The following is a 14,243-nucleotide window of genomic DNA, read 5'->3' as shown; positions in this document are numbered from 1 at the left end:
ATCGTTTTTATATTTATCGTTTGGCCTGTCCTAATAAAATTTTCTAGTTTTACCTACCTATGTATAGATATATAGAATAATTTGGTGGACAGATGCAATCCACGTATTTCTATTAGGTTTATCGTATAATATAAATTTCTGGTCGGCACATTGCTTGTCGTAAGGTTATTTTTGTTTCCCATTCTCAATCAGGTAAAATATGTCGAAAGCAGCAATTTGTTTTAATAGTCTTCTTTCTTAAGGTACTCGTTCTTATAAGTACGTCAAAACGCAATATCCTGATAAACAGCGTCTGACATAACGCCTGCACGTTACGCCCGGCTCGATTTTCTATACTACGTCAAGCCGTCGTGTTTAGCTTGTTAACTTAAATGGTTAAAACCAACAAGTAGTGGATTTTTATTCTCACAGCGGACTTAACGTTGTGGAAACCAATCAAAATAATAATATATGATGTAATAAAGATATATACATTGTACCTACCAAGTACCAATATGTGTATTGCACTGTATATATTATAGGTAATATCAAATATGTTATCTTATATAACAAAAAGTAAATATCTTATAATAATATACTATAAAACACGGTAATCGCGTTCACGGAACTTTCATCCAATTTTCTGATATACCGAAAATGGCTCAAATGCCACACGATATTAAGTACCTTCACAACTATGTAGATGAACAAGATTTTCAAATATTCCAGCATAGCATGAAACACTGAAACATAATATGCACATCGATAAAAATAAACTTACCGTATATTATGATGATATCAACAACCTATATATAAACATAAATTCCAAGATTTTGATAGAGTATGTAGAGTCTTGTCTTTTCTTATTGTAAAATATTTAAATTATAAGTTAGTAGTTTATCTGGATAATAGACTTACCTGGACCCAACACACTAAACATAAAAAAAAAACAATCAAACACACGCCTACACCTCATTTGTCCATTACTGTCTCTTTGATCTTTCAAAGAGTTTAAAAAACAAAACATTAATATACAAGACGATTATTACCCCTCTCTGATCTTATGATATCCAAATCTGGGGTCAAGCCAAACCATCTAATATAAGACCTATACAAGCCTTCCAATCTATATGTCTCACGCAAATAACTGGAACCCTATGTTATATACTACATTTTATGATAATATAACATTATAACAATACAAACTTCCCGGTATTTTTCGATATTGTTATTAGTTACCTACTTTGAAAAAAGTAAAATATAACCACTTCAAATTACTAACTAGATTTCAAATCATTGTCATGAAACTTTTTAATAACCATTATTACTTTAAAAATGTTAACGGACAAAAGAATTTAATAGTAAAAATAATAAAAATATAGAAATAATACATTGATTAAAGATCTTTTACATTCACGCTTTACCCACAATATTTAAATACTTCAGCAATCTCGTTATTAACTTCCTAAAATAATAATAACAAGTAAATAAATTGCCTATGATTGATTTTTAGTTTATTCCAAATTTTTCACTTTAGATTCACTCTAATATATTTTCAATTTTGTCCTAATTGTGTATATTCTATATGTTTAGTTTCCAATCTGAAATAAACCTTTAAAAAGTCGTTTGGGTAAAACAGACAGAATCATAGTATAATCAGCCCTCGAATCTAAGCTTTCAAAACAAACATTGGGCTTAAATTAATGAGTTAAGTGATGGTTCTTAGCATTTTAAAATTCTTACCGAGAAACACAAGTCGTGTTTTGATCTGTTTTATAAACTATATTTAACTAAGCTTTTTTTTATAAATTTTTCTATTTTCTATTATTTTTTTTCATAATAAATGAGTGAAGATGATTAAAAATACTAAACTATTTGTATATCTTTTAAAACTTATACCTTTTTACAAGTACCTATATTTGTATGTATAAACACTATAAACATATTATATGCTATGCAAAATGCATAATATTTCTACTTATTCTATGCGTTATAGGTACGAATATGTGAGACCCGTTATTTTTTTAAAGAATTAATAAAAATAAAAATAAATATTCTATGCATAGTATTTTGAAAATGTTTGCGCATAATATTTTATTATGTATTTTGCATGAAAACCAGGCCTGTCGTGCTTATGAATAGCTACTTACACGACTAGTATTAACTACTATTAAGTTAGTTATACGAAATCTAAATATGTAAATGATATATTATACCGAATTATCGAACAACGAGCACGTCATAATACGTGGAATTATTTGTAACAATTACAAATTCGTCTCCCGGAATTATGTTACCCGAATATGTTGGCGGCATTATAATAATGGCACGTAAATAATTGTCCAAAATTACATGTCAGCATATACCTACTATATAAGTATAATATGATATATTGAAACACTACCATAACTTCCTTTGAAATAATGTATGGCTAACACATTCTACAATCACTTATTATGACGAGTATGCGTAGTTTTACAAAAGAATTTCCTATGGCCCACGAAGACTATTCTAAAAAATAATTTCTGATAAATTGGCAGTGTTAACAAAAACTCTTTGAAAGATTTTGGGCGGGATTTGTTAAGTCTTAACAGAAATTGCATAAAGCTCGATGCTAACGAAAAACAAGTATATAATGGTATACAATAGACTTTTGATTATTTTCTCATATGTCTTATACTTGAGACAATAGAGATAATGATTATCTCTATCTTGCCGCAGAAGTGTTTGGCGTTGGTGAAGTAGATTATTCTTGCGTTTCAGTTCGGACTTTTAGTTATTTACGTTAAAAAAAAAAAAACTATAGAAAGAAACATCAAGAGAAAGCATACAATGACCTTTATATGAACATAATTGTTGTTGATTTAATTTTATAAATAATATAAATAATCTAAGAAATATCCGGCTACTAAATTTACAAAAAATTGTTTAACACGAATTACTCGTACACATTTTGTGGATAATAATTAATAAATATCACAATTACCATAAATTCCTAATTTCATTTAAAATTATAACGATGACAGATTGATGCCAATGGATAGCATGATAAATTAGACAGGTATACCGTAAGGTTTACGGTAAGGTAAAGAGTCAGCCAGAGGATTTCGACGAACTATTGTCCGGAATTATATTTAAAAATTATATTAATACATATACATAGAACTGAATCAGAATTCTTGTTGGAATTTAAATTCAACTGCAGTACCCAATGATTCGGAGTATAATGCCATTACATTTTAAGTTATGTAATGTTTATCGACTGTAACACAATGTGAAATGTAAAGTTTAATCATGCTCCAGTATACCACCGATTTTGAGTGGCCCACGTATAATCATCATACGTTTGTGTTCATTGAGCACGTTCGCGTCATCATAACACATTTCACACGACGTATTATTATTTACAATTAATTTTACTCGTATTCGGCTCAATCGATTGCGCGGATTTTTTGGTTTTTATTATAAATGAAGTAATTAGTGTTTAGAGTATTGTTTAATTGTACAATAAAATCTGTGTAATATGGAACCCGAATAACGTGGAAACCTGGCTTTTATGGAAAAATGTTACGGTCCCGGCAAACCTAATGTATTTTTAAAAACATCGTTCCCTGAATAAGATGGAACCTGTTTAACGTGGAAATGAAAACAATATTTTGTCATGTATCTGTATACCATGGAAATATATTATACATGTACTATTTTAAAATTATTAGTCAATGAATATAATCTATATAAATTATACAGATTATTTTGTTGCAATAAGTTTATTTTATCGATAAGAGTCGTAGTAGTGTTCTGACGTAGACTGTGTGTCTGTGTATAGACGTATATTTAATATGACGTCCAAAAATAAATTTTTAACTCTAAATGAAAAAATTAACCTAATTAAGTCAAGTTAAAAAGATTAACAGTAATAAACATTGGATGAATTTGGAGTAAAATGCAATAATAAATAATATGTAAAATATATGAAATAAATGAATTAATAATAAATTATAAATTATATTTCATAAAGATCAGTCGGGAATTTTTTTTTTTTTTTACAACCTGTATTAAATGGAAACCTTTCTAAAATGGAAAAAATATCCGGTCCCTACTGTTTCTATATTACACAGGTTTTACTGTATTACATTTTAGTCGTATGTTAGTCGTATGTATATGCGCGGTTTCCGTCGAGAAATAACTTATAACCTTGATTTTAATCACATTGCTTTATGTATAAAACATAATTGAGTCAGTGTTGTTCTTGTTATTAATTATTATTAATATATTTATTTTTTAACTTATTTGCTATATACATATTTATATTTATATACTATGCATGCAAACATAAAATATTTCTTTGAACACTAGAAAGAGGAAAATATAATAATGATGTAGATTAAAAAATAATTTAGTTAAATATTTGAAAAAAATTTGCTCAACTTCTGCGAAAGTAGAAATGAGTATATGGAACGTAGTGGAGATAATTTCGAACAATATAGAAAATCGGGAGCGTTCGCATAAACCGATGAAAATCAAAACGTGCGTGTATTTGTAAAATACATTTCCTACGAACTGTAAAACCTTAAAATATTTTGCCGGAATCATAAAACGTAGTTGTTAGGTACCTCAAAATGCACGTATAACGCATTAAAATTTCAATGGTTGCGAATATTGCATAAAATCCAAATTCTAATAATATTTAAGTACCTATACTACATTGTTTGCATAGCTATTGACTATTGTAGGGTCGTATGTACATTTTAACGCTAGCTTTGAGCTTTAGCATCGAAAAGTTCAAAATGAAATATATGTGAAATGATGTGCCAAGTGACAATCAAGTCTAACTAATCAATAATCACAATATTTGTGTAAGAATTTTTTTACACAATGCCAACTTCACAGGGCTTTATTTATAGTTACACAATGAATGTTACACATAAAATATAGCATAATAGTAATCATAAACAGTCGCAAATGTGACTGATGTGAAATTCGTAACCAAAATAAATGATCCACAGCATAAAACTGCAAATTTCTATAATAATTTATTTAATAGGCATCCATGTCTTAATATTTTGATAAAAAAAAAAAAAAAAGTAGACGAATAATATATATACTTAACGTAATGCTCCATCCATTATCCACCATAACACAAGAGGTATCGTTCTAGGAATTTCAATGGAAAACACATTCATGAACATGCACTTTACCGTGACATGCAGACGAAACAGGGCTAATACCTATAATACAGCGATTGTACATCAGTAGTTATTATTTTGTACACAAACTGATTATTATTATTACTATTATTCTACGCTACGATACCCCGAAAGTTGGTCGTGGGTCACTTTATTCAACTTTCGAGAAATTACAATTATATAGTAAATAGGTACATTAGTCTAATGTCAATTAGAAAATAGTATTTTCAAACAATTTGCCACTCGCTGCGCTTGATTATATCCAATTTACAGCCATTACGTGCATTTATATATATATATTTAAAAAAAACAGTCTTATTGACATCAACTAATACAATTGTATTTACATAATTCATCAAATTATCGCCACAAAAAAGTAAATCACTTAGTACCATATTAATATTTTATAATAGGTGACATAATATTATGATATTTTTAATTACTTTCTCTTGCCATATATTAGATTATTTAAATGTATGTAAAATGTAATTGCACATTTGGGCTTTATGCCCGTTATACATATAATAATAAATAAATAAATAATATTATTACTGATGAATGAGTGAAGTATCAAAATATCAAAATATATATATATATATATTATACATCTTAATTCATCATTTCAACATTTGTTGCATATTATGATCGATGACATTTTTATATACTCAGACATATCTATTTCATCCAACAGCTCTTTTTTACATATATATTAGCAGAGACTTCAAATTTTCCTGACTTGAATTTTATCTTAATCTAGTTTTTATTAGTTTCAGCTTAGGTAAGTACTAACAATTCGTTCGCAGTTGACTTCTGAAACTGATGAAGTCTTAAAAATTCATATCCTCCACATAGTGAAGATATGGGCGCCTGAAAGCATAACGTTCCTTTATACGATACGATTTATTATTATTATTATTTTTTAAATCTTATTTTGGTGCTTATGTCTTCCACCGATAAACACAATTCACGATTGTGCGTCTGTTAGTTTTCAGTAATTCTGGAAACTACAAAACCTATCGATACCATGATCGCATAATATTTTCAGGTCTAGTTGGTACTCCCATTGGCGTTTTGTTTTGGTTAGTGCTCGATAAAAAAAAAAATAAAAAATAAAAATTCTATACAAATAATTACTGCAACGTTTGCCGGGTCAGCGCTATTATTGGTATCCGTTTTTTCTACTTGAAACGTTTAAACAGTTTTTTATTCGTTTGTTTTACAGCAATATAGAACCCACGGTGGCAGCGACCACATTTAAATCGGTCATGACGACGATGGCCACGAACGACACGTTGGATGACAATATCTACGAACCGTACTCGAACCGACCGGAAACGTACATCGTTCCAGTGGTGTTCGCCATGATATTCGTAGTGGGCGTACTTGGAAATGGCACGCTGGTGTTGGTGTTCATCAGGCACCGGAGCATGCGCAGTGTGCCCAACACGTACATACTGAGCCTGGCATTGGGCGACCTGCTGGTCATCATCACGTGCGTACCATTCACGTCCACTGTGTACACGGTCGAGTCGTGGCCATATGGTGAGCTCATATGCAAGCTCAGTGAGGCCACTAAGGATGTGTCCATCGGCGTGTCCGTTTTCACGCTGACCGCGCTCAGCGCCGAGAGGTGAGTCGCATTTTGTTTCACTAAAAATATCAATACATTTAAAAGCATTATTTTAAAATTTTATAAAATGATTTTAAACAAGAATAGTACTTATACATAATACTACCATAACATAATATATTACTGGATAATAACAAATTAGTAAATAAATGTACAGGACAGGACTAAAAGACGTTTTTTTTTTCTATACAAATAAAGTGTGACTTATAAATAGCTGAATTCGGATATTTAACTGAAATAAATAGTTGAACATTGAGTACTTGTTAAGATGACTTGAAACCCCTCTCTACAAATTGCGTTCAAGAGTACTTATTATAATAAAGTCTCATCGGCATCAGTGTCGTTGAGATGGAATTATTCTTGGCATGAATTTTGACTAAATGAAAAATGTTCAGATATTTTACTTAATCTAAATGCATTCAATATGTGGAGGGTCTCTTAAGAAAAAGTTTCCTAGTTACCAAATTGTAAATAATAAATTACAATGAAGATATTCAAAAATATATACTGTTGTTCCATATTTTTTTTTAAGTGGGTATACTCAAAATATCAACAAAGTATACTGCTAGAAGGATAATTTGATCTCTACGGTTTTACCAAGACTTTCAAAAGTCTTATTTATATAGGTAGACTAAAATCCAATTTTCCCTAAAGACTCATCACTCATAGGTACTCGAAATGTATTTATCGTTTTTGATCTCCAAATTTATTGCAAATACAGATCGTAACAATCAGAAAAAAAGTGTATCCAACCTTGCAAAAACACATATCATGATTTCTTTTACGACTTGTTACATTTCATTACACAGATCTCGCTCTCGGCGCTCTCGCCACAAATAAACGAACTGTTCGTACCTACCTACATCGCTGATCCGAACATTTAGTATTTGATGGTAGTATACATTTTCAAACCAATTTATCATTTATTCTATTTAATATAGGTACTACACATTTCTATTATTTTCTGATGCGAAAATATCCTTGACATTATTTTCGCGTTTTTATTCCACCGCCATTGTTATAGTTTCAATAGAATACCTCACGTGATCGGCATCCCTATAGCAATTATTTTTAAGATCTCGAGTTCAAGTCCCTTACATAAATTACCTTATACAAATTATACACAATATATTATAAATTGTTATAGAATAATGTATGTTTAAAAATTATTTTAAGCGATTTTCAATTAAGTTCACATGATTTATAAAAATCTTAAATGTATACCTATTATTATAAAACAACAATTCGTTAGTTTAATTTCCACCTTTTATTTTTCTACATACATAAATACAATATAAATAAAAATTATTTAGTTATAAATATGTGATATAATTTTGAGTAGTGGGAAAGGGTTGACTCCAATCTTTACGTTTAAATATTAATTTCCAACTTATTCTATACTTCATACTCGAATCAATTATTTTTTAAACAAAATAATATGACGACTAATATGGTAATAAAGCCATTGAACTTATTTATTTTTTTTAATTTGTTCAATCATTAATTTATTTCAATTATTTTTACTTATCAAAAAAAAAAAAATAATAACTTTAAAATTAACATTTTTGGTATCAAATTTATAATTAATGCATTTAACATAATACATGTTTATCGATAAAAAAACGTATGTATATAATACATTATAATTCATATTATACAATAATTTGTATATTTTATAAATAAATATTATAATAATTTGAATTTATTTCAACTTAATATTTCTTCAACAATTATATACTTATTGAAAATGTAATGAATTCAAATTATTTCATATTAATAATCTTAAGAAACACTAAATAATAATATATTTTTAACAATTTTAAAATTGTTTGGTATAAAATATTTCTATTGCCTTAACTTAACACATTTTATAAAACTATGTGGTATAAAATATAGAATCATTAAAAAGTATATTGTATATGTCGTCACCCATATTAAAATATATTACATTATAACGTTATAATAATAATATTATCATATTAAGTAATGTAATTTTCGACGATATATTTTAAATGAACAAGTTAAATGGCTAACGAGAAATATGTGTACATAAAATATAAATTATTTTAGTAATAAATCAAAACTACAACATTTGTATTCACATGCACTTTGAAATTTGAATTGTATTCATACCGTACTTGTTGTGGCATTTCCATTTTAATTATTACTCAAACGTGCACATAACAATTTAAAAAAATAATTATTCTGGGTGCATAAAACTTTATTTATCGTACGTATGTAGTTTATTCAAACTTATTTCTCTTTCCTATATGAATTGTGGTATAAATACTGAATGATATTTATTCTTTTGTAGGTATACATTCTATACACCTAGGTAGGTAATCATTAAATCAATTAAAATAAAATATTTGTACTGTAAAAATAGGCTTTCGATTTATACAGAATGACTCACCAATCAAGCTTGCCTCTAGTTTTTTCTTTGATAATACAGCTATTCAAAATCTGATTTTTGGAATTTTTAAAAGATATATTTTCAAATTCTTAAGAATTTTTTGTTCTGCCTATTTAAGAAGTGTTAACCTAACTTTTGTTTTTTCAAATGAAACTCTCCCACTTCGATAGATATTTTAACTGATATTCATTTATTTACTTATTAATTTATAAATGTATAAGTATTTTTCATATGACCAAATTAAAATGCGTGAAAAAATCGGGAATGTTTATTGAATTGCTCTGTATAATATTCTAATAGGCAAGAAATTAAAAACTTTTTTCGATAATTCGATAACTCGAAAACCTCGATAACTCGAATTTTTTTTTTTGTCCCTAACAAATTCCTATACACTCAATGCAATATTTGTCGCGATAAGTCAAATATAAAAATTGTTGAGCATAGATAACTCGAAGTCATTTCTTACATTTTATCGTTAGAATAACCGGTTTACAATCACAAATGTACAAATGAAGTTATCCTATGTACAACTGTTGTGCTGTAAAATAATCGGCAGTTGCCGTATATCTTCGCTGTGTAGCGTGTACAATTTGTGTAGTTATGTCTCTTAAACGTAAATTGGTTACATTAACAATTGCTGAAAAAGTGAACATTATAAGTGAGGTGACAAAAAGTGGTAAACAAAAAAATGAAATTGCCAAGCAATTTAATATTCCACCCAGTACACTTTCAACTATTCTGAAAAATAAAGACGATATTTTACAAAAATACGAAACTAATAAAGGGTCCATGAAAAGAATGAAGATTTGTGAGTATCCCAATATAGAGGTTAGTTTACTCATTGGTTTATTCAATGTAGAGATTTAAACATTCCAATAAATGAACCAATTTTAAAGGAGAAGGCTGAATTTTTTGCTTTTAATTTTAATTATAGTTTATAAATATACATATAAATATATAATACTTCTAATAAAAAAAAATAAAAAAATAAATTAATGTCTAACTCGAATTTTTTCGTATTTTTAAAAAAATTCGAGTTATGTAACCCGAAAAATACATAAGTCGAATTTATTTTTATGTCCCTTGACATTCGAGTTATCGAGACTCGACTGTATTTAGAAGGGGTAGCATAGGTGAACTCTCCAGGTATACATTTTTCATTATGTAAATACTACTTGAGATTATAGTTATCATAATAATTATAAAGTAATATAACTACATAATACAATTAGCATGAACCTTTTGTATATTATAATTTATAATCGTTGATAATATTTATCATGGAAACTAGAAGCGGATGAATTACACTACAACATACAACTCTTAAAAGGCAGCTGTAAATAATATATTATAATACCTATAGGTAATACCAATCATTATATGGTGCATTCTTGGCTTGAAAATATTTAGGTTAGGTGCAGAGATTGCTGATAATAATAATATAATGTTATCCTATATTATAATATAATATAATGCTTAGTTATGAGTTTTAAGGAAATTAAGTTTTAATCACTATTAAACAACTTCATATTATAATTATTAATTACAATAATAATAATAATAATAATAATAAAGTTTGTTATTTATCGTTTAGGTACTGCGCCATTGTGAACCCTATCCGACGGCACGTGTCATCAAAGCCTTTCACTTTGATGACGGCCATAGCCATATGGATGTTGGCCGTGGTTCTGGCCACGCCGTCGGCCACGTTTTCGCACCTGGCCACCGAACCAATACCCAATACGAACATGACCATCGAATACTGTTACCCGTTTCCAATGGAGCTGGGCAGCGGTTACGCACGGGGCATGGTCATGTTCAAGCTGCTCGCGTACTACGTGGTGCCGCTGTGCGTGATCGGTTGTTTCTATCTGCTGATGGCCCACCACCTGATGGTGTCCACGCGCAACATGCCCGGGGAGCTGCAGCACGCCGGCCAGTCGGGTCAGATTCGGGCCCGGAAGAAGGTGGCCAAGATGGTGCTGTCGTTCGTCGTCATATTTATGATCAGCTTCCTTCCGTACCACGTGTTCATGGTGTGGTTCCACTTCAACCCAAACTCACGCGACGAGTACGACGACTACTGGCACGCGTTCCGCATCGTCGGCTTCTGCCTGAGCTTCATCAACTCCTGCGTGAACCCTGTGGCGTTGTACTTTATCAGCGGCGTGTTCCGCAAACACTTCAACCGCTACCTGTTCTGCTGCTGCCCGTTCGCCGGTTCCGGTCAAGCCACCGTCGAGTCCACCATCCAGGACATCAACTTGACGCACATCAACAGCACCTCGTGCCGGCGACTCAACTCTGTCGTCACCAGCCACGCGACGACGCTCGGCCACGCCACCTGACAGGCGGCCTGTGGCAGCAGGCCCAACGCCAACGGCAAACGCTCCGAAGACTGCAACGTCGTCTGATAACGATATTGCGTATTATAATGCAATGTCGATGACGAGGGCGGCGATCGCACGGTATTTTATACACGACGTACAGATATTATATTATTTTGTCTTGATAACGTTAGCGATACTATCACAGATCTCGGTACAATAATATATTATAAATAGGTTACAACGAGGCTCGAGCTTTACGCATCACATCGTTCGTATAATATTATATGATATTATTTATAACGAGATGTGTAAATGTGGCGTGATGACTGGTAGTATAGATTTCTTTCCGTCCAGAAGACGTGTCGTCGGTTACCGTCACGTTCACACCAACACACGGCGGTACACCCGGAGGCGGATTTTCACTATTATACGCGTGTGACGTGTACACGTAAAATGGGTTCAGCTATGTCCGACAACACGGTAACGTGGTTGATCATGTGGTAACCTAACCTAATTGATCAATCGCAGCAAATAAGATTTTCGCGAACGCGTGTAGTGGAAACCCGCCAAATGGTGCAGGTCTATACGGCTATATACTTTTTTACCGGATGCATTGACACCTCCTATGGGGCCGGGGCACCTGTAATGTAATTTTGCACCCGGACACTATTTTTTGTGAAACATTTATATTATACGTAATTATTATATTTAAAAAAAAAAAAATATTTATTTATTCGCGTAAATTTGCGTAACGCGCCTACGTTATGTGGTGGGTAACAGCGCACGATAAGGTCGCGGGTCCATCATCACTGCAGTGCCATTTCATCGAACAAATTGCACCCCCTCCCCGTCGTTTGTTTTTAATAATAATAATATGATCTGTGATATTATCGTTATTCGTTACAGTAAAGTTGTATGCAGCAGCTATACGACGACACGCCCTCGCCATCACCGCGCTATATATTACGAGTATTAATAGTATTATACAAAAACGATTTATTTTTCAATGTTGCTCTTCGTCCCCGCCATCTCGTCGTTTCTTCTTTTCGCCGGCACAACTTTTTTCCCGAACTCGACGGCACGAGTAATGTCGGCGCATTACCGCCACTGCCCGCACCGGCTCACTCGTAAATCGTTCCACCGAATCCATATTACTTCCGTAGATGTAATCCACGTTTATATATATTATATTGTGTACGGTATAGATGTGTTCGCAATAGGTGTAAGTACCGACCGACAGCGGCTTTAAGATAAATTTTCTTGTTCGACAAGTTTCCAGCTTCGGTATAGTCAAACTACGTATATGTATATATATATATATATAAAAGTTGAACGTCTTCACTGCACACGAGGCCGTGCACAAAATACGATGTGACAATGTTATTGTTGTTATTATCATATGATTATTATTTTATAGAAGTGATATGTTGAGTTGTAGTTGATAAGCTACTACTATTCGTGGAGCAGATTTTTTACACTATACAACACATCACGTCGGCTTTGTGTCTTACGCGACCTTAATTTTTTTTCTCCACACACGTCTTATAATATTTATGTAATTTATTTGCTTTTAATAATATTGTATCGACCTCTCTACTACCTATCCCGAAACTTTTTTTTATAATTAATTCAATTTATGAAACTTAATTAATTATAAAGACTTACTATGTTTTCTTAATAATATTATATGATAACTGTATATCATATTATGTTTGTATATTTTCACACTTATACCTTACCCAATATTATACTACGTATTATATGTGATATGTACCTATATAATTACAAGATTATATAATAAAACGTACGAATACGAATATTGTTTGCATTTATTTTGCCATGTTAAATAAATATACGTCACAAATGATATTTTATCGATGGATTAATATAATTCATTGAAGACTATTATACCCATTTTGCTATTTTAATTTTTTTATTTGCCAATACAATGTATAAAGCACACACTACGCATCTTGAAACATTTCTTCCAGAACGATCAATGTAAAAAAAAATATATTTAAAGGCTTACGTCTTAAGATGAAGTGTCTAAGAGGTAGGATCGATCTATCCATACAGCTACCAAAATAATATTAATGTTATTTTGAAATACGTTAATCTCTTATCATTGGTGTGTGCATTTCGGAAATTATTTCAACCACATGAATCAAAATAATATTTTGATCTTAAACGTATTACATAGATAATGTTATAACATGCATAATAACAACACCAATAATCATATTTTTAATCAAACCTGAGTAATACAAATATATCAACATAAAACAACTGAAAATAAAGCAGTAGGTATACTTGGTAGTTGGTTACAAATTATACCAAAAATATAAAGTTATATAGAGATAATTTCCATTATTAAATTACATTTTTAGTTGAATATTATTAGAAAATACTAATGTATAGTAAAAATGTTTGTTATTAATACTAGCAACTATTTTTTTTTATTATTCTATAAATTCTAACGTGATTCGAGAAACCAGCAAAGAGCCACAGGTGGTGTGCTGTCATACAACTGTAAATATATTTTGATGCAGTGACTTATATAATATACATACATATACAACGTCTATAACAGGAAATACAACACTCAAAAATTGCTAAAATAATAATCTAATAGATAATGAGTATCAGGTAATTTATGACTATTTATTTAAAAACTTTTGTTCGATAATTGATTTCCTAAGCATTTT

The 14,243-nt window shown here is 30.6% G+C and overlaps 1 protein-coding gene across 1 annotated transcript in view; it reads left to right on the top strand.

The window, feature by feature from the left end:
- LOC107162685 (neuropeptide CCHamide-2 receptor-like) overlaps nt 1-13,407 on the top strand; it is a 131,760-nt gene extending 118,353 nt beyond the window's left edge. The window contains exons 2-3 of the mRNA XM_015509693.2: nt 6,388-6,795; nt 10,803-13,407. Coding sequence (XP_015365179.1) covers nt 6,431-6,795; nt 10,803-11,556 — 1,119 coding nt within the window. The 5' untranslated portion in view covers nt 6,388-6,430 and the 3' untranslated portion in view covers nt 11,557-13,407. The remainder of the gene's footprint in view (nt 1-6,387; nt 6,796-10,802) is intronic.
- Nucleotides 13,408-14,243: the final 836 nt, after the last annotated feature.

The sequence above is a fragment of the Diuraphis noxia genome, unplaced genomic scaffold, assembly GCF_037042655.1.
Source record: "Diuraphis noxia isolate RWA-SAM2 unplaced genomic scaffold, SU_Dnox_SAM2 contig0003, whole genome shotgun sequence".
Lineage (NCBI taxonomy): Eukaryota > Metazoa > Arthropoda > Insecta > Hemiptera > Aphididae > Diuraphis > Diuraphis noxia.
The sequence above is the reverse complement of the archived record's forward strand: the minus strand, read 5'-3'. Positions and strand labels throughout refer to the sequence as shown.